Source organism: Tachyglossus aculeatus, chromosome 2 (genome assembly GCF_015852505.1).
Source record: "Tachyglossus aculeatus isolate mTacAcu1 chromosome 2, mTacAcu1.pri, whole genome shotgun sequence".
Classification (NCBI taxonomy): domain Eukaryota; kingdom Metazoa; phylum Chordata; class Mammalia; order Monotremata; family Tachyglossidae; genus Tachyglossus; species Tachyglossus aculeatus.
The window spans coordinates 41,524,587-41,546,376 of record NC_052067.1 but is presented as its reverse complement, the minus strand read 5'-3'; the positions used below and the strand labels follow the sequence as shown (position 1 = coordinate 41,546,376).

The 21,790-nt window shown below is 51.2% G+C and overlaps 1 protein-coding gene across 5 annotated transcripts in view; it reads right to left on the bottom strand.

Moving 5' to 3' along the window:
- Positions 1 to 1,966: 1,966 nt before the first annotated feature.
- The window catches only part of FBXL2 (F-box and leucine rich repeat protein 2), an 88,335-nt gene continuing 68,511 nt past the window's right edge, over positions 1,967 to 21,790 (bottom strand). For all 5 annotated transcript variants that reach the window (XM_038761428.1, XM_038761422.1, XM_038761435.1 and 2 more), the window contains 5 exons: positions 19,720 to 19,780; positions 18,253 to 18,297; positions 16,769 to 16,825; positions 4,440 to 4,652; positions 1,967 to 2,186 (listed from right to left, as the gene is read on the bottom strand). In XM_038761428.1, the coding sequence (XP_038617356.1) occupies positions 2,079 to 2,186; positions 4,440 to 4,652; positions 16,769 to 16,825; positions 18,253 to 18,297; positions 19,720 to 19,780 (484 nt within the window). In that variant the 3' untranslated portion in view covers positions 1,967 to 2,078. The remainder of the gene's footprint in view (positions 2,187 to 4,439; positions 4,653 to 16,768; positions 16,826 to 18,252; positions 18,298 to 19,719; positions 19,781 to 21,790) is intronic.

Sequence of the window (21,790 nt, the reverse complement as noted above, 5' to 3'; positions counted from 1 at the left end):
TTCCTTGCAGTAGTTGAGGAAAAACACCCCATACCTTAGGAGAAATGTCTTTCCCTGTCGTGTTCAGAATTGGGTTAAGTGTTTAGCACACACCAAAAAAGCACCGCCTAGCCAAGGTTCGCACTGCCTTTTAAACCCAGGGGCGGAAGCGCGTTCTCTGTTTTGCGCCCTGAAAAAAAGTGGAATCCTGTGACTCCTGTTAAGTATTTGTTTCTGCTTTAGTTGATGCTCCTCTCCTCGGGTAGCGGCACCTGGGCCATTTCGGGTCGCAGGAGGGGAGCGGGGAGAAGAGAGGCTCTGGGTGGAAGGTTCAGATGGTGCCGAAAAACTGTACGGTTTTAACCCTCCCTGTCACTGGAGAGCAGCAAGCGATGGCCCCGGCCACGTGCCGCTTGGTTTTTAAATAGTCGGGCGTACACATTTCCGTATAATAAATGTTTTCCAATCACTCCGTCCCCCGTGCTGCTGGTTTGTAATTCCCGCCCGGGGCAGCGTCTCCAGGGAAAGGGCCGGGTGCATTTTTCGGCCTCCCTCGGGCGGACGGGGTTTTTTAATTCCGTTATTTCCCTCCTCCGGCGGAAACTAATCCAAGTGAGTACTGACCCCTGACTCCAGCGTCGGCGTCCTCCCGCGCTGTCCACGGCGGCGGGGCCGAGATCTCCACTGAAATCACTGAAGCAGGAGTCTGTGGATGAGCTAATTGTTTATTTAAATGACTTTCCTACATGGGTCAGAACTGGATCCACACGGCGGGTGTGTACGTTCCACCTTTCTTAACAGTTACTGCCATTGCGCGCACACACTCACACACACTCACAAGATTATTAAGTCCCCAACTACTGGAGTTTTGCCAGTCAAACCAAGCCGTTTAGAGGGGAGGGTCGTCTCCCTCCCCCAGCTCCGGCCGTATTGGGGTGTACCGGGTGGGGAAAAGCAAACGGTCCGTCGGCATGAAGCTGTGCTTCTTCCCTCCCTTGACACTCAGTAAAAGAAACATTGCATTTCTGGGAGGAAAACGTCCTTATTATTACACGTACCGACATACGGCTGATCAGACAAGGTTTCCCCCCAAGACTTCGGGAGGGTGAAGAAGGGTGAGGCAATCCACTAGTGAAATACAAATTCAGAACAGAGTCGGTGATTCGGCTCTAAAGGTCACACTTACGGACGAAGGAAGAAGCAGCCATGAGAGAAAACGCCGCCTCATCACCGTGTCCACGTTTTGATCGGATGGGAGGAAGGCCTATACATTTTTTGGAATTGAGGTGAGTATCCCGTAAACTGAGCCGATCGGCCCGCCTCCCCACCACCGGCTTTGTGTTCGAGGGTGAGGCCGTTCGGGGCCTGGAATGACCGGTCTCGGCAGCTACGGGGCCAAGGTTTAGGCAGAACCCCGGTTCTTTCCGGATCGGGTTGGGAGCGGACCCCGTTACTTCGCGGTAACCGGACCAAAACCCGAAACCAAGCAGCCGGTCTTTCTTATCTGAGGTGGCAGGCGTAGAAACCCGGCCCTCTTGTTACAGGAATCCAGAGGGGTGGCTTTCGCCCACTTTTAAACGTTCCCGGCCGGAAAAGGGATGCCTGGCGGCGAGTTTTACCGAGCAGTGAAGGCCTCGTCCCTTTGGTCTCCGCCAATCCCTCCCCCGGTCTCTCCCGGGGATCTGTTGGGGAGGCTACTTGGAGGCCTCCGCTCGGTGTGGAAGATTTCAAAGCCCGGGGGACTTGGAGCCGTGACCCCGGCTCCAAGCAGCCTCCCCCGACCTGCTCACCTTTGTGCTACCGTCGGCCGGTCCTTAGGGCGAGAAATGTTTAGCAGCGCCGAGGGTGCATGAGGTGTAACCTTAGAGAAGGAAGCGGTTTAGCAGCTTTCAACGGCCTCTCCCCGCGGCCCGCCCGGCCCTTCGGGGGAGGCGACGGGAAGCCGGCGGCGGCCGAGGGATCGGTCTCTTTTACCTTGACGCCGCCGCCGCTGCCGCCGGGAGCGAGGGTGAGGGCGAAGCGCTTTCCCGTCCGCTCTCAGGGGTCGGGTGGTGGGGAGGGGGCGGCGTCCGGCGGAGGAAGCGCTCCCACCTCTCTCGTCAAAGGATGATGCAGCATCTGCACAGCCGCTGCCCGCTGCCCCCGACCGAGGGAGGCGGCGTGACCGGGGCAAAGTAAGCGTGGACTTTGACGTCTGGGAGGTGGGCCTGCAGGTGGGACGGAAAGCGCGCGTTGCCCGTCTCCGCCCGCCGTGGGGGATTTGGGGCAGACCAACCGGCCCGCCCGTTACAGTGGGCAACGTCTTGGACCCCGGCCCCCGCCGGCAGGTGACCCTTTGTGTCCTCTGTGGGCGCCGCCCGGGGTGGGCACGGGCCGGCGGGGGGGAGAACAGCCTCCTCTGGGCAAAATCCAGATCCAAAAGAGTACCTCCGCGTCCACTGCCGTCGCAGGTGTACATTAACTGGAGAAAGGCCCCGCTTTCTAATTTTGAACAAATGAGGCTGGCTGTTGAGGGAACTGATTTTCATCTTTAAAAAAAAAAAATCTGGCGCCCCTAACCTTGGTTCGTGGTCTGTTTAGGTTCACTTGCTGGGGTTTGTTTTTTTGTCTCCTTTTTTGAATGGTATTTGTTAAGCACTTACTAGGTGCCAGGCACTGTACTAAGCATTGGCTCTGCCATATGCCTGCTTAACTTGGTTCATGGTCTGTTTAAGTTCACTTACTGGGTTGTTTTTTTTTGGTCCCCTTTTCTTAATGGTATTTGTTGAGCACTTACTAGGTGCCAGGCACTGTACTAAGCACTGGCTCTGCCATATGCCTGCTTAACTTGGTTCATGGTCTGTTTAAGTTCACTTGCTGGGTTTTTTTTTTTTGTCCCCTTTTTTAAATGGTATTTGTTAAGCACTTACTAGGTGCCAGGCACTGTACTAAGCACTGGCTCTGCCATATGCCTGCTTAACTTGGTTCGTGGTCTGTTTAGGTTCACTTGCTGGGTTTTTTTTTTTGTCCCCTTTTCTTAATGGTATTTGTTGAGCACTTACTAGGTGCCAGGCACTGTACTAAGCACTGGCTCTGCCATATGCCTGCTTAACTTGGTTCGTGGTCTGTTTAGGTTCACTTGCTGGGTTTTTTTTTTTGTCCCCTTTTTTTAATGGTATTTGTTAAGCACTTACTAGGTGCCAGGCACTGCACTAAGCACTGGCTCTGCCACATGCCTGCTTGGACAAGTCACCTCTCGGTGACTCGGTTCCTTTCACCTGTTAAATGGGGATTAAATTCTTCCTCCTACTCAGGCTGTGAGCCCCACGTGGGGCAGGGACTGTGTCCAACCTGGCTAGCTTGAACCAAGCCCCACGCTTAGTACAGTGTTTCACATATAGGCAGCGCTTAACACATCCCGTAATTATTGTTGGGAAAATCCCCATTAGCGTGACTGGGAAATGTCCCCGTTCAGGGAGAGGAGCAGAGCTCCACGCTGTTCATCATCAATCGTATTTATTGAGCGCTTACTGTGTGCAGAGCACTGTACTAAGCGCTTGGGAAGCGCTTAGACTGTGAGCCCACTCTTTTAGACTGTGAGCCCACTGTTGGGTAGGGACTGTCTCTATATGTTGCCAATTTGTACTTCCCAAGCGCTTAGTACAGTGCTCTGCACATAGTAAGCGCTCCATAAATACAATTGATGATGAAGTTGGCAACATACAGAGACAGTCCCTACCCAGCAGTGGGCTCACAGTCTAAAAGGGGGAGACAGAACAAAACCAAACATACTAATAAAATAAATAGAATAGATATGTACGAGTAACATAAATAAAAAAATAATTCAAAGCCTCAGAACTGAGGCATCGCGGTGGGGCTGATCCCAACCAGGGACACATTCCCGGGGTGACCAGTCCGGCCTGGAGTCCCAGAGCGCGGATTCACATTTCCGGGTCATCACGACTGGGGCGAGGAAAGGGAGGGAAGATAAAAACGAACCAGATCTGGAAAAAAGGAGAGCCAGGGCTACTCTCAGACAGCACTCACGTGGCATCCAGGCTGATTATCGTGTATCTCTCTACCCCAGCGCTTAGTACAGTGCTTGGCATGGAATAAGCTCTGAAAAAGGGCCACCATTAATTAACGCACCCAGGTGCTTCCACGGGCACTTCTATTTGGGGAGACGTCGGCAGGGATGGGAAAAGTAAAGTCACCCCAGGTTAGAGATCCCTTCCCGGGTGCCGACCGGCGGTGGAGGGGGCTCCAGCAGGGCAGAGGGCACAGGCCCCAGGGGATACAGGGAAGCGTGGCTTCCTTACAAGCGCTTAGTACAGTGCTCTGCACACAGTAAGCGCTCAATAAATACGACTGATTGATTCCCCGTCGTCCCTCGGCCCCCAAGCTGGCTGGCACCGGGTTAGGACCCACGATCTCAGGAAGGGAATCTCTTCCCCCGTCTCCCCAGCGTCCCGGCCCCGTACCCGGATCCTCTTGATGCCGGCCCGCGTGACCTGCTGGCAGTCGTAGAGCTCGATCCTCTCCAGGCTGCGGCAGCTCTCCAGGTGCTCCAGGGTCACGTCCGTGATGAGGAGGCAGTTGTCCAGCTCCAGGACCTGCAGCCTCTCCTGCCCACAGGGGCTGCTGCTCAGGTGCAGGATGCCGTCGTCCGTGATCAGCTCGCAGTGGGACAGGCTCTGAAAAGGACGGACCCGCGGGAAGCGCCTGCCCGCGGCCGGACGCCGGGACGCGGGGACCCTTCCGGCTCTGCTGAGGACGCCCCGTCCGGAGCGGTAACTAGCTCTCCCCCACCTGCCCGCCCTGCCACCTCGGTGCCATCCTCAACTCCGCTGTCTTTCAAATCTTCCTTCTTCTCCTCGCTCTGCCCGCGCCCCATCGCCCGGATCTCCCCCACCATCCTCTCCGGCCAAGTTCCCAGCGGCCCGGTGCGCGCTCTTTTTGACTGGCGCGGCGGCCTCAATCAATCAATCGTATTTATTGAGCGCTTACTGTGTGCAGAGCACTGTACTAAGCGCTTGGGAAGTGCAAGTGGTTGGTCTCCCTGCCTCCAGCCTCTCCCTGTTCCGAAATGTAGAACCCGCTGCTGTACAGAGCGTCGTTCCAGAGCAAAGCTTGGCCACATCCCTCCTCTAAACCCTTCACCGGTCTTCTGGCCCAGAGAACGGGCCTGGGAGCCAGGAGAACCGGGATTCTAATTTCCCCACCTGTCTGCTGTGTGACCTTGGCCAAGTCACTTCTCTGGGCCTCCGTTCTCTCATCTAAAATGGGGACAGAGACCGGGAGCCCACGTAGGGGACAGGGACCGTGTCCAACCCGAAAGACTTGAAGACAGCGTGGCTCAGTGGAAAGAGCACGGGATTTGGAGTCAGAGGTCATGGGTTCAAATCCCAGCTCTGCCAATCGTCAGCTGTGTGACTTCGGGCAAGTCACTTCGCTTCTCTGGGCCTCAGGTACCTCATCTGGAAAATGGGGATCAAGACTGTGAGCCCCCCGTGGGGCAACCTGGTCACCTTGTAACCTCCCCAGCGCTTAGAACAGTGCTCTGCACACAGTAAGCGCTCAATAAATACGACTGAATGAATGAATGAATGAATAATACTTAACAATTATGGCATTTGTCAAGTTCTTACTGTGTGCCAGCCACTACCAAGCACTGGGGTGGATACAAGCAACTCAGGCTGGACAGAGTCCACGTCCCACATGGGGTCACAGTCTTAATCCTCACCCCAACGATAAGTACAGTGCCTGGTGCACAGTAAGCACTTAAAAACCCCCCACAATGATTAATATCATCAGTCAGAACCTTCCGGTCCCTCCTTCCCTATCTGCTCTTTAACCTCTAGGCTCCAACCCACCATCTCTGCCCCATCCCAGCCAATCAATCAATCAATCGTATTTATTGAGCGCTTACTGTGTGCAGAGCACTGTACTAAGCGCTTGGGAAGTACAAGTTGGCAACATCATCATCATCAATCGTATTTATTGAGCGCTTACTGTGTGCAGAGCACCGTACTAAGCGCTTGGGAAGTACAAGTTGGCAACATATAGAGACGGTCCCTACCCAACAGTGGGCTCACAGTCTAAAAGGGGGAGACAGAACAAAACCAAACATACTAACGAAATAAATAGAATAGATAAGTACAAGTAAAATAGAGTGGTAAATATGTACAAACATATACATATATACAGGTGCTGTGGGGAAGGGAAGGAGGTAAGATGGGGGGGATGGAGAGGGGGCGAGGGGGAGAGGGAGGAAGGGGCTCATATAGAGACAGTCCCTACCCAACAGTGGGCCCACAGCCAAACTCCTATCAGGACCTCGAGAAAAGCGAGGAAAGAGAAAACGAACCAGATTGGGAAAGGAGGATTTCAGAGAGCCAGGGCTACTCTCAAAGCCCTCGCACAGCACCCCACCTGATGATCTTGTATCTACCCCACTGCTTAATACAGTGCTCGGCATAGAATAAGCACTGAAAAAGGACTGCATTTCAGGCAAATTCTAACCCGGGGAGACGTGAGACAGAAGAAGGCCAACCTCCTACCCGGACCTCGCTCTTGACTGTCCCTCCTCTGTCCCCTTGGCTTAGGGCTCCCTCCTTCCACACATCCCACGGACCACGGCTCTCCCCAGATTCAATTCCCTCTTAAAATCCCAACCTCCTCCTATAACCTTTCCCTGATTAAATTTCCCAGCTCCCCGAGCCATACCATCCTCTCAGCCAATTTGACGCTCGATAATTTTTTTTTTTTTTTACATCCTCCCTGTCTGCTCAAGTGATTTATTTTGGCAATGTGGTAAATGGTTTTATCTTTGTCTCCGGCTGGAGTTATAGTATAAGCTTCTTGCAGGGAATGGGTCGTTTAGCAAATGGTGATTCTATACTTAACAATAACCGATCGGTGGTATTTATTGAGCGCTTTACTATGTGCACAGCACTGTACTAAGCCCTTAAATATAATACAACAGTGTTAGCATAACTGGGGTATTTGTTAAGTGGTGCTTAAGGCTAAAATAATCAGGTCCCACTTGGAGTTTGCAGCCCAAGTAGGAGGGAGCGCAGATATTGAAACTCCATTTTGCAGATGAGGGAACTGAGGCACAGAGAAGTAAAGTGATCTGCCCCCCCCAAAAAAATCACACAGCAGGCAAGTGGCGGAGTCAGGATTGGAACCCAGGACCTCTGACTCCCAGCCCCGTGCTCTATCCACTCAGTCCTGCTGCTTCTCAAGTGTCCCACATCAACTGTGCGCTCAATAAAAGCTATTTTATTGAGTTCACCGGGCTTTAAGAGAGCCCTATATTCCCATCCAGCCCATTAATGCCGCCCAGGACTGCCCTAATAATAATAATATTGTGGTATTTGCTTAGTGCTTACTATGTGCCAACCACTCTACTAAGCGCCGGGGTACACACAAGATAATTGGGTCAGACACAGTCCCTGTCCCTCACGGGGCAAACCATCTTAATCCCCATTTCACAGATGAGATACCTGAAGGCACAGAGAAGTGAAGTGATTTGCCCAAGGACACAGCGGATGAGTGACGGAGATTCGCACCCAGGTCATCTGATTCCCAGGCCTGGGCTCTAGCCACTAGGCCACACTGCCTTACCCCCTGGCCGTGGATCTGAGTAGGGGAAGACCCGTTGTATTGTACTCTCCCAAATCCTTAGTACGGTGCTCCGCACACGGACTGTGAGCCCACTGTTGGGTTACAGTCTCTATATGTTGCCAACTTGTACTTCCCAAGCGCCTAGTACAGTGCTCTGCACACAGTAAGCGCTCAATAAATACGATTGAAGAAGCAAGTGCTCAATAAATACTATTGAATGAATAAACCAACCGTTAGGATGGCGCAGGCAGAGGTGTGCGCAGGGAACCTGTCTTGTCAACTTGTACTGTCCTCTCCCAAGTGCTTAGGACAGTGCTCTGCACACCATAAGCACTCAACAAATACCATCGAGGAGGAGAAGGAGGAGGAAAGGGATGACCATCTGACCTGCCCCGGGGCAGAGGTGAATATGAAACAGGTACGCTTTCCTCCCCATTTTTGGGAGGTTAGAGAGGAGGCAGGAGAGATTGTGGCCCAGAGGGACCAGAAACCTTCGCTAGGCTCCGGCAACAAGAGTCGAAGCAATCAATTAATCAATGGTATTTACTGAGCACTTGCTGTGGGCAGAGCACCGTAATAATAATAATAATGATGGAATTTATTAAGCGCTTGCTATGTGCAAAGCACTGTCAAAGCGCTGGGGAGTTTACAAGGTGATCAGGTTGCCCCGCGGGGAGCTCACAGTCTTAATCCCCATTTTCCAGATGAGGGAACTGAGGCCCAGAGAAGTGACACAGCTGACAAGTGGCGGAGCCGGGATTGGAACCCATGACCTCTGACTCCGAAGCCCGCGCTCTTTCCACTCAGCCATGCTGCTTCTCTGCTGTACTAAGCGCTTGGGAGAGTACCAAACAACAGAGTTGGTAGATACAGTCCCTGCCCTGCAGCTGCTCTGTGAAGTGGTTAGGGAGAGTGGACACCTGGCTCCTGCCTCAGGCTGGGGAGAGAGAGGGGCAGGCCAGGAGGTGTCAAAAGGTGGGAATTTTAGCAATTGTTCTGAGGCCGGAGGAGGAGCGAGGGAGCTTCTGCTCCTCTGACTTGGGGCAACCCCTCTCTGCCTTTACCTGCTGGCCTGGATCACCCCCCGACTTGGCTTCCTCCACTCTTGGGCACGAGCTACAGAGCGCGGCTGCTGGAAATCCAGGCCCCTGGCCAACCCCCTCCGGCATCACCTGCTTTCATCATCATCAATCGTATTTATTGAGCACTTACCATGTGCAGAGCACTGTACTAAGCGCTTGGGAAGTACAAATTGGCAACATATATTTTGTCTGTTTGTATATCAAAACATATATTTTGAAGGGCTTTCATTTGGCCCTTCCTCCTACCTAGAAACCATACTTCTCTATCCTCAGTAACTCCTGTGCCCACTGACCCCGCCAACTCTTTCAGTCTCTTAACTAATAATAATAATAATGATGGCATTTGTTAAGCGCTTACTACGTGCAACACACCGTTCTAAGCGCTGAGGGGGGTACAAGGCGATCAGGTTGAGGCTCACATTCTCACACTACTTCCTCAAACCCCCCATTTCCCCATCTCCCCATCTCTTGCCCCTAACGACCTGGCCATATACCTCACCAATAAAACGGAAAACATTAGAGGTGCTCTCCCTAGTCCCTCTCTCCTCCAGCCCCCTCTTCGACTCTCCCATCTTTCCAAGCAGTATCTCAAGAGAAGATCTCCCGCCTCCTCTCAAAAATCTACCCCCTCCATCTTCACTTCCACACCCCACCCCTTGACACCTGTCAAAACAACTGCTGCCTCCCTCCTTTTTTCTCTGGTGTTGGTTAAGGCCTTACTTTGTGGCAGGCACCGTTCTAGGCGCTAGTGTAGATACCTCCTTCCCCTCCCCACAGCACCTGTATATATGTTTGTACAGATTTATTACTCTATTTTACTTGTACATATTTACTACTCTATTTGTTTTGTTGATGATGTGCATTTAGCTTTAATTCTATTTGTTCTGACGACTTGACACCTGTCCACATGTTTTGTTTTGTTGTCTCCTCCTTCTAGACTGTGAGCCCATTGCTGGGTAGGGACCGTCTCTGTATGTTGCCAACTTGTACTTCCCAAGTGCCTAGTACAGTGCTCTGCACATAGTAAGCGCTCAAAAATCTTATTTATATATCTTTGTAATAATAATAATGGCGGCATTTATTAAGCACTTACTATATGCAAAGCACTATTTTAAGCGCTGGGGAGGTTACAAGGTGATCAGGTTGTCCCACGGGGGGCTCACGGTCTTAATCCCCATTTCACATATGAGGGAATTGAGGCACAGAGAAGTGAAGTGACTTGCCCAAAGTCACACAGCTGACAAGTGGCGGAGCCGGGATTTGAACCCATGACCTCTGACTCCAAAGCCCGGGTTCTTTCCACTGAGCCACGCTGCTTCTCTAGCTTGAAAGCTCTTTGAGAGCGGGGATGACATCGACCGACTCTACCTTACACTGCTTTCCCAAGTGCCCAGTACAGTACAATAGCATAATACGGTAAGTACAATAAGGCCTCAGTAGACAGCAATGACTAATTACTCATCCGCTTCCCCTGTAGGAAGGCTGCTAAGACACCTGCCAACGCAACTAGCTTTCTCTCGGGACTTACGATTAAGGGGGCCCGTTTGCCCCGGCCAGTTCCTTTAAGGACAGCGATCTTCCAGCCCTAAAAGTTGGAAGTCCGGCCCCACCCACGGCTGTTCCCTGAGTCGCTCGCTCCTTATCTCGCCAACATTTTCCGACGCCGCCCTGGCCCAGTACCATTAGGATGGCAGAGCCCCGTACGAGGCCCTTGGGAGGTGGGGGAATTCAACTGAAGTGGAAGACACAGTCCTGCCCTCAAGGAGCTTGATGGTCTCAAGCCCAACCTTGAACGGGAATCCTGGGCTTTAGTCTGCGTAGAAAAGTCAGCCACCTAAACACGAGTGCCTTAAAATCAATCTATCGTGATAAAAGCGAGTTGGAAAAATCCATTAAACCCTGAACTGACACCAAACCCAACGGGTTCCCGCCGTCCCATCTTGAGCTGCCTATCCACCGCCTGAGGCCCAGAGGAGTGAAGTGACTTTCCCAAGGTGGTGGAGCTGGGATTTGAACCCAAGCCCTCTGACTCCCAAGGCCTGGGTTCTCGCCACTACACCCAGCTGCCCTTACCAGATGGCTGCCAACCTGGGATTTACTCCTGGGGCCTTCAGCAACGACTTAAGTTGGGTTAGTTGAGATTCCCCTCTCCTGTCTGCGACTTCCCTCCGCTCCCATCTCCCATCTGTCCTCACCTAGAGCTCCTAGTTACCAGCAACCAACTGATCCCCTGTAATTTCCATCCGGCAGTAGCTGAATTGGGAGCGGTTAATGAGCACAGTCGGGGCTACCTGTCACGCAGGCCCCTGTTTCTCCTGAGGCGCCTTTAGCTGGCCGTTAACCCTTGCCGTGGCCCCTGACGGAAAGAGCGGACCCACCGGGCTGAGCCCGGCAACTCGGCTCCTTCGCCGTCCGTCGAACCCTAGTTGTGGAGGGGTTAAGCCTCCTGGGATTTCTGTAATCTCTTTTTAGCGGGTGTCCTGGAGGAAGGAGGGAGGGAGGAAGGAAGGAAGGGAGGTCTCGGAAGAAGACAAACACCATTTGGCCATTATAACAATCCTTGAGCTTATTAAGAGTCTCATATCCCAGGAAGCTTCTAATAGCCCCGGAGCAGGGAGGCCCAGAATCTTCTGGGGCTGGGGGCGGGCATGGGGGGCACGCTGGGCTTAGATGCTTTGTGGAGTGAGGCAGAACAGCATCTGAATAAAGAGTTGTGCTATACAGCACTCTCCTTACTATCGGCTTTAAGGCCCTCAATCAGTTTTCCCCCTCCTACCTCATCTCGCTGATCTCCCCCACTACAACCCAGCCCACACGCTTTGCTCCCCCGATGCCATCCTACCCTCTGTACCTTGATCTCATCTAATTCACAACTGACCCACGCCCTCCCTCTGGACTGGAATGCACTTCCCCTTCATAGCCGACAATCCTTCAAAACCCTCCTAAAAATGACAACTCCAAGAGCCCTTCCCTGCCTAAGCCCTACTTTCCCCTAACCACCCTCCCTTCTCTGTTGCTTATGAATTTGAATCTGTTCCCCTTAAGCACTTTTTTAAAAAAAGTGGTATCTGTTAAGCAACTTACTATATGTCAAGCATTGTTCTAAGCGGTGGGGTAGATACAAGATAATCGGGTTGGTCACAGTCCGTGTCCCACACGGGGCTCACTGTGCTAATCTCCAATTTACAAATGAGGTAACTGAGGCACAGGGAAGGGAAGTGAGTTGCCCAAGGTCACACAGCAGACAAATGGTGGAGCCAAGATTAGAGGCCAGGTCTTTGGACTCGCAGGCCCTTGCTCTTTCCCCTGGGCCTCACTCCTTCTCACTCTGATAGTCAACCTACCCTCAGCACTCTGGTACTACTACTACTACTACTACTACTACTAATAATAATAATAATAATAATGGCATTTATTAAGCACTTACTATGTGCAAAGCACTGTTCTAAGCACTGGGGAGGTTACAAGGTGATCAGGTTGTCCCATGAGGGGCTCACAGTCTTAATCCCCATTTTACAGATGAGGTAACTGAGACCCAGAGAAGTTAAAATCACACAGCTGACAATTGGAGGAGCCGGGATTTGAACCCATGACCTCCGACTCCAAAGCCTGTGCTCTTTCCACCGAGCCATGCTGCTTCTAAGCAAACCCTGTACTTTCCCATTTCCCATATCGATAATTTATTTTAATGTCCATTTCCCCCGCTAGACTGTAGGCTTCTTGTAGGGGGGAATCTTGTCTACTAACTCTACTGTACTGAACACGCCCAAGGCTTAGTATGGTAAGGGCTCAATAAATACCACCGATTAATCAACGGGGGCAGGGAGGGGCTACATTTTGAAACCCGAACAGACGAACAAAGATGCTTCGGCAAAGAGTGACCGAGTACAGCAAGACGCCCGTTCCCTTCTGAGCTAGTGTAGATTGTAAGCTTGTGTGGCTGGGGAACTCTGTTCTACTGTACGCTCCCCAGCACTTTCTGCACACAGTTAAGTGCTCAGTGAATACGCTTATTGATTGATTGGTTGGTGCATATCCCAACAGGAAGACCCAACAGCATTCTGTAATGCCCAGCACAGGTCCAATGTTGCTAGTTAGTAATAATAATAATTATGGTATTTGTTAAATGCTTACTATGTGCTATGTACGCTGTACTAAGCGTTGGGGTGGATACAAGCAAATTGGGTTGGACGCAGTCCCTGCCCCATGTGGGGTTCATGGGATTCAGGAAAATGCTGGTCCTCAGCAGCAACAAATCAAGACAGTCCATTTCCCCAGTGGGTGAGCACAGAGCTCCGGAGCCGTGGGGGTCAAAGGGGCTGGTGAAGACTTTATTCGCCCACCCTAGGCTTTGGGGGCTGAACTCCCAGCCTCACTCATCCCGGGGCTCTGATAATAACAACAACAACAAGCAGCATGGCCTACAGGAGAAAACACAGATCTGGGAGCCAGAAGGACCTGGGTTCTAATCCCGGCTTCGCCACTTGTCTGCTGCGGGACCGTGGGCAAGTCATGTAACTGTGAGCCCACTGTTGGGTAGGGACCATCTCTCTATGTTGCCAACTTGTACTTCCCAAGCGCTTAGTACAGTGCTCTGCACACAGTAAGCGCTCAATAAATATGATTGAATGAATGAATGAAGGTAACTTCTCTGGACCTCAGTTACCTCCTCTGTAAAATGAGGGTTAAGATTGTGAGCCCCAAGTGGAATATGGACCATGTCCAACCCGATTAGCTCGAATCTCCCCCAGCGCTTAAAACGGTGCCTGGTACAAATACCATTAAAAAGAAACCAAAAATCACAGTGGCATTTCTTAAGCGCTTACTATGGGCCAAGCACTGTTCTAAGCATTGAGGTAGATAAACGATAATCTACTCCAACACAGTCCCGCTCCCTCTAGCTCTAAATTATCTTAGTGTCCATCTCCCCTGCTAGACTGTAAATTCCTTGAGAGCGGGGATCGAGTCTCCTGATTCCACTGTCCTCTCCCGAGGCTTAGTACAGTGCTCTGTTCACCGTAGGTGCTCACTGAATAGCATTCATCAATTAACTGAAAAGAGATCAATAAGGGTTGTGGGGCTTCCCTGCCTCCCTCAAGAATACTTGGCATCCTATCCCCTCCCACCCCACAAGCTGGTTGAGGTCTGTGGTGAATTGCTGAACAATTAAAGAACAGCACAATGTCCCCCCGATCCCTGCTAATCCCCAATTAGAAGTGCATCCATGTGGATTAGACATAATTTGTTGCGACAACCATGCTGCATCTCCAATACACCTGGCAGGAAGAGGCTTTCCTTGACTAAACCCTAATTTCCTCTTCTTCCACTCCCTTCTGCGTTGCCCTTACATTTGCATTTGCCCCCTTTACTCACCCCTTTCTCAGCCCCATAGCACTTATGTACATACCTGTAATTGATTTATATTATTTAAATATTATTTATTTAATTATTTATATTAATGGCTGCCTCCCCCTCTAGACTGTAAGCTTATTGTGGGTATCTACCAACACTGTCGTATTGTACTCTCCCAAGCAATTAGTACAGTGCCGTGCACACAGTAAGCACTCAGTAAATACAACTGGTTGATTAAGGAGCAGCGTGGTTTAGTCAATACAGCATGGGCCTGGGATTCAGAAGGACCTGGGTTCTAATCCCAGCTCCACCACAGGTCTGCTGTGTGACCTTGGGAATGTCACTTAGCTTCTCGGGGCCTCTCTTAGCTCATCTGTAAAATGTGGGGACAGGGACTGTCCCCAACCTGATTACCCTCGTATCCATCCCAGTGCTTAGACCTGAGTTCTAATCCCAGCTCCACCACAGGTCTGCTGTGTGACCTTGGGAATGTCACTTAGCTTCTCGGGGCCTCTCTTACCTCATCTGTAAAATGTGGGGACAGGGACTGTGTCCAACCTGATTACCCTCGTATCCATCCCAGCGCTTGGAACAGTGCCTGGCACATAGTATTCGCTTAAAAGGACCATTATTATTATTATTGATTTAAGAAACAACCCCTACCTGCCAGATACTAGCCCCACTGCAGTCACTGGCTAGTTGTTAGCATGTTGTTCAGCCAGATTCTCCAGCCTGCGGTTCTTGGGGTAATATCACACCGACCAGGGACCCACACTCCCCCACCCCACCCAAAATCCCCAAGTAGCCACTTTGCTGGCCAGGCTGGGCTCCTGCTCTGCTGTCCCTGGAGCCGGGACTAGTGGTCTTCTAGACTGTAAGCTCCTTGTGGAGAGGGATCGTTTACACCTACTCTCTTATACTGTCCTTTCCCAAGCAGTAAGTACAGTGTTCAGCCCACACTAGTGTTCCTCTAGGGATAGTTTATACCTACTCTGTTGTACTGTCATTCATTCATATTTATTGAGCGCTTACAGTGTGCAGAGCACTATACTAAGCGCTTGGCAAGTACAAGTTGGCAACATATAGAGACGGTCCCTACCCAACAACGGGCTCACAGTCTCCTCCCAAACGCTTAGTACAGTGCTCTGCCCACGGTAAGCATTCAATAAATACCACTGGCTGACTGACTGCTGGGACGGTTGCAGACGGGTCCCTTTCGGGCACTCCCCAAGCACTGCCAGGGGTGCTGTGTTCCCAGGCATCACGGAACTGCCACGTGCAAGTTATTATTCATGATAATAATAATGGTATTTGTTAAGCGCTTACTTTGTACCAGGTGCTGTACTAAGCGCTGGGGTGGATACAAGCAAATTGGATTGGACACCCACACAGGGCTCACAGTCTCAATCTTCGTTTTACAGATGAGGTAACTGAGGCACCGAGTAGTTAAGTAACCTGCCCAAGGTCACACAGCAGACAAGTGGCAGAGCCGGGATTAGCACCTGTGAACTTCTGAGTCCTAGGCCTGCGCTCTAACTGCTATTTCACACCGCTTCTCTGATCTGTAGGACAGACAGTGCCGAGCCAAAGCTGGACTGGACACCTAGCCCCTCCAGACGGTTTTGGGCCACTTTGGGCTGCTTTCGTGGAGCCCCGCGGGACCTACAAGTCCGCCGCACCCAAGCGCTCATCCGTCGGGACAGCAGCGCTTCTCGGAGTCCTGAACCCAGCCAGGCCCAGCCACCGCAGGCTGAGGACGAACCCGGCATCTCAGCCACCGGAGACCGGGACGGCGGGTGAGCCCCCGGACGCTCCAGACTCTGGGCTTGGGACCCATTTCTCTTGGTTTCCAAATTCTCCCTACCCCAGGAATGGGCATAAACCCAACAGGGCCCTTCGCCCACGTGAGCTAGTTCTTCACAAGTGAGCCGGGAGCCGCTCAGGGCCAGTAAGCCGAGCGGCAGCAGGATGAAGCAGAGCTTCCACTCCTCAGACGTCTTTCTCTCCCACTCCAGTCCTCAAGTATCCTTCCGGGGACCTCGGCCACCCTGCTGACGAGCTCCACAGACAACTGGCAGCCCGGGCAGGACAGGCCGTGTCCTTGTGAATTGTTCAATACAGGTAAATTAACTTAGATCGAGACACAAGGCTTTGAGCAGAAGGTAAATGTATCCAACACACTGCCTATTCTGGCTGGACTTTACAAGCATTTGCAAGCTGTATTTTCTCCCGAGCTTTCCAATGAATGATTTTTCCAACTTCCTTTTTTTCCTGAGAGGGCAGGGGTAGTAATAATAATCATGGTATCTGTTAAGCACTTACTATGTGCCAGGCACTGTTCTAAGCGCTGGGATATATACAAGATAATTGGGTCGGACACAGTGTCTGACATAGGGCTCAGTCAATCTCCATTTTACAGATGAAGGAACTGAGGCGTAGAGAAGTGAAGTGAGTTGCCCAAGGTCATGCAGCAGACAAGTGGCGGAACCAGAATTAAAACCCATGACCTTCTGACTCCTAAGTGCGTGCTCTATGCACTAGACCATGCTGCTCCTGGGGAAAATCCATTTGGCATCTCAATTTTTAAAATATGAATCCCAGACCTGAACCGATTCAATTGGAATTAACCTTTCAACAAGTCTCCAAAATCAAGATTAGATTGCAGCAAAGTGAAAGAATACCCGTACAGCTCACGAAAGAAACATTTCAGCAGGAAGGGTAAAACATCTCATTTGAGGCCTACTTACCAATGCCTGCAGCCTAGGACAGTGAACCGAAAGTTGGATCAACGTGCTGTCCGTTATCTGGGAAGAGAGACTAAATTAGCGCGTCTGAAGGCAACGTACAGACAGGCTTCGTAAAGCAGGAAAAGATGCCAATCAGGGAACCAGCCCACAAGCTGCCTGGCTTGGAATTCAGGCTCCACATTATCAACTGGCATCTCTGCCCAAGAAACGGTGAGAACTGAGAGGGGCCTGCAGTGAGGCCCTGAATTAGCAGGTCAGCATTCCCTTAAGTCCAGGGGCCCACTTCTCCCTCAGTTCCAGAGGAGATGGCTTGACAAATACTGTATTTACCCGCACAATCCCCCCACATCAGGCCCGATTTTTCTAACATTAATAGGGGATGGGGCTACTGGGGGGGGGGGTCATCTAGGAATTAAGTCTAGCGATAGCGGGAGGTGAGGAAAAAAGAGACTAAGGAAAAAAGGAGTAATGGAGGGGAGAGGAAGAGGAAGGTAAGAGGGCACTGCAGAGTACATCTTTTCTATTGCATTCTTCCGAGCGTTGCATACATTAAACACTCGATTAACAAACGACATCCTCCTCCCCTTGCTGTGCTCTCAGACTCCTCTTTCACCCTCGCTCTCCCTGCTGAAAATTAAGTGGCATAAAAAGAATCTTTTATTTCCTCCTCAAAAATGGGGGTGGGGCAATTATGCGATGGAAGCAATCAGAGTAATACAGCAGAATCATTCTTTTTTTCCCTGTTTTCAAGGAGTCTTCTGCCAATTTTCCCCAAGAGGGGAGACAGGACCCAAACTAGGCCCACAATCGGTGAGGTGACCAGTTAGACCTCAGAGGTGCTTAATACTGTTGGGAGATCCAGGGGACAATCTAAGGCAGCTGTAGCTTACTACTCTGGACATAAACTTCAGTTCCACGGAATCCTACACCTGAATCCCTTGACGTGCATAATGGACATTTCCACCGGGGTTGGGGACCACAGTGGGTGGTGGTAAGCCACAGTTCCCTCTGAGGTGGAGGTGCTTGGAGGAGGGGACTTTTCAGTAGCAGCTGCGTGAAAGGAATCCCCGGAAAAAGCACGGCATCTATAGGCCTGCCCGTCCTGGGGCGACCCGGCGTGCTGAGGGGTGGGTGGAATTCCCCCCAAAAGGCACCCAGGGAGCTGCCTGGTGTGCTGGGGGGAAGCTAGGTGGATTGCGCTTTCCCAGAGATGGGAGGCTGGAGAACAGCAGCCTCCCCCATTCAGGGGCCTCAACCCTGGAAGACTCAAACTCGCTATGGGCAGGGAACGTCTCTACCAACTCTGTTACAGTGTACTCTCCCAAGCACTTAGCACAGTGCTCTGCACTCAGTAAGTGCTCAATAAATATGATAGATTGATTGGAAGCCCCAGAAATCCGGGAACCTACATACCCAGGGGAAATACTCCATTCTGCATCTCCGCTGCCCAGTAACCAAACATTTCTCCCAGAAAAAACACTCACCAGAATGCATTCTTCCAAGTCCATCTTTTCAAGTTCATGGCAATTCTAAGAGTCAGAAGAAAAAAAAAATGTATCAAACATCTCCCGCCAGACACGAGTAAGAGCCAAGATGGTTATTCTTCTGGAATTCTAAGCGCTGGCCTTTCCATATGGTTATCTGGTTTTCCATGTTTCTGGAGGAAGAAGCTGAACTAGACTTCAGAACTGAAGAGCTTCTTCCCTCCAGAGATGCACTCTGCTCTGGTCAGATGTCTTTACCAGTGTGGATCCTGGGGCTGGAAGAAGGGTGGCCTATGAGGTGCTCTGGGGTTTTCAGCCAGGTCCTCCCACAAAGCCACCTCAGAAATCTAATTCTCTACTTTAAATAACCACCTCCGGAAAGGCTACCTTCACAGGCCCTTTCAGTAACTAGGCCCTTATTTCCATGGTCCTCACAGCCAGTAAGTGACTTCCTGACTAATCTAAAATCCACTGGCCGCAATGTGGGATCCCATTCTCCTCTTATATCGCTAGGGAGAGAACATTTGACAGTCACCACAGTTGGAGATCGGCCCTCAATCCTCCCTTGGCTTCTTCTCTGGGTCCTTTCTTCTTCCCTCTTTTCCAAACCACTTACTGCCTCTGCGTCTTTTCCCTTCAAGGCCTCCACACCTTCCTTAACCCGGGGAGTTCAGAAGTGAACACGGGACGGCCCACCAAAGGCAGACCGGGCCGGTTTCTATCCGTACATCCTGTTCCCCAAGCTCGGCACACTCTCTAAAGCTGCGCTCGTATCCACACCTTGGTTGTAGTTTGCTTCCATTCCTTCAGAGGTTCTCAGTGAATCACAGTTATGCTCTGCTTTCTTTCTGACTCCTTTATCCCAGGGAACACACCAGGGTAGGCTTAGACTCCTTGCCATCACCCTCTGGGTTATCATTTATGCTTCTCTTGAGCTCTAAGCTCTCACCCGGTAACGCCCACTCAGTGAAGCAGGAGGCCGGACACAAAGGTTGGAAAGAGACAGAGACTCAAAGGAGACCAGGAAGTGGTGTGGAGTAAGAAGTGGGTAGCAGTCAAACACTACAGACCCTTGCCGTCAGCTGATCCCTTTCCCCGCACCTCCCCACAACTCCTCCGGCCCCCTTTAGGGCAGGAAGATCCCCCTCAGATGTCCAGCTGGGCTTCCCCAATAGTAGGTCAATGTCTCCCAGAGGCAGCCCCAGTTCCTCCACACCACCTGTCTCCCATGGCTCACACTCATGAGGCAAGCCACAACATTCACACGCAAAGCCTGGCAATCATGTGTCCCCGCTGAGAAGTCCACGGTCTCGGCCCCAGTGCCTTCCCTATGAATTCATGCACTAGGGAGGGCTGAGCCGCATCTCTTTTCAGTCAGAATTGCCGCCTCTAATATCTCTGCAGAGAGTCAGCACCCTGGGCCCGTCAGGGGGGCCAAGTGAGCTTCCTGAAGGCGGCTCCGCTTACCCGAGCTAAGAGCGTAAAGCCTGCGTCGGTCAGATGGGAGCAGCGGGCGGCCTCCAAAATCCTGAGGGGGAGAAGAACAGATGAAACACATTAATGCAGGGTGGGGAGATAGGTTCTGTGCCTGCTGGGAGACCATGGGCAAGTCACTTCGCTTCTCTGGGACTCAGTTATCTCAACTGTAAAATGAGGATGAAATGCCCATCCTGTGGGATGGGGACTGTGCGTGACCTAATTGCATCGTATCCGCCCCCTCGGCGATTAGTCCATAAGAAGCCTTTAACAAATACCACAATTGTTATTTTGAGGTAATCGGTATTTTTCAGCCCATGTTTCCCCCCTCCTCAAGAATCTCCAATGGTTGTCCATCCGCCTCTGCATCAAACAGAAACTCCTTACAGTCAGCTTTATTTAAAGCACTCAATCAGCTCACCCCCTCTTACCTTACCTTGCTGATGTCTTACTACATTTCAGCCTGCACACTTTGTTCCTTTACTGCCAATTTTCTCACTGTACCTCCATCACGTCTACCACACCGCTGACCCATGTCCTCTCTCTGGCCAGGAACTCCCTCCCACTTCCCACATGACACCCCTTTACTCTCCCCCCCTTCAAAGCCTTATTCAAATCACAGCTCATTCAAGAGGCCTTCCCTGATGAAGCCCACATCTTCCTTACTACATCTCCCTTTAGCACTGCCTAGGCACTTTCAACTTTCCCATCACAGCTGATAACACCGTCGTCATCCCCCATCTCTCGAGCCCACAATCTTGGCACTATCCTACACTCTTCCTTCTTGTTCAATTCCCATGTTTCAGTCTGTCACCAGATTTAGCTGGTTCTTCTTCCACATCTCCAGAATCTGCCCCTTCATACCCTCCCAAAATGCCATCATGCTGGCCCAGGCACCAGTCATACTGTGACCCAACTATGGCATCAGCCCCCTCATTAACCTCCCTGCCTCCAATCTAACCCCTTTCCAGTTCATACTTTACTCTGCTACCCGAATCATTTTTTTAAATCATCATTCTGTGCCCATCTCCCCATGACTCAAAAACCTCTAATGGTTACCCATTCTTTTCCATATCAAACAGAAACTCCTGACCACCGCCTTCGTGGAACTCAATCAGCTCTATCCCTCCTACTTAATAATAATAATTATGGTATCCAACTTGTACTTCCCAAGCGCTTAGTACAGCGCTCTGCACACAGTAAGCACTCAATAAATATGTTTGAATGAATGAATGGTATTTGACTTACTATGTGCCAGGCGCTGTACTAAAAGCGCTGGGGTGGATACAAGGTAATCGGGTTGGACACAGTCCCCGCCCCATAGAGGGCTCACGGGCCCCATTTTACAGATGTGGTAACTGAGGCACAGAGAAGTCAAGTGACTCGCTCAAGGTCACTGGGCAGACAAGTGGCAGAGCTGGGATTAGAACCCATGACCTTCTGGCTCTGTCTCCTTGCTTGTCTCCACACGCTTAATTCCTCTCAAGCCAACCTACTCGCTCTGCCCCATACTCCTCTCTCCTAACCTCTTTTTCACAACCACCTCCCTTTTGCCTGGCACTCCCTTCCCCCTTCACAATCAGCAGACCTCTGCTCTGCCCATCTTCACGGCTATTCTGAAACCACATCTCCTCCAGGGATACCACAATAATAATAATACAATTATTAAGTAGGAGGGAGAGAGCTGATTGAGTTCCACGAAGGCGGTGGTCAGGGGTTTCTGTTTGATATGGAAAAGAACGGGTAACCATTAGAGGTTTTTGAGTCATGGGGAGATGGGCACAGAATGATGATTTTAAAAAATGATTCGGGTAGCAGAGCGAAGTATGAACTGGAGAGGGGATAGACTGGAGGCAGGGAGGTTAAGCACTAAGCACTTGGATCTGGATCCTTAAAGCACTTGACAGTCACCCCACCCTCAGCCCCATAGCACTCGGGCAGAGAGCCATAACTCATTTTTATGTCTGTCTCTTCCTCTAGACTGTAAGCAAGCTCCTGGAGGGCAGGGAACATTTCTACCAACTCTACTGTCCTGTACTCTCCCAAGTACAGGGCTCTGCCC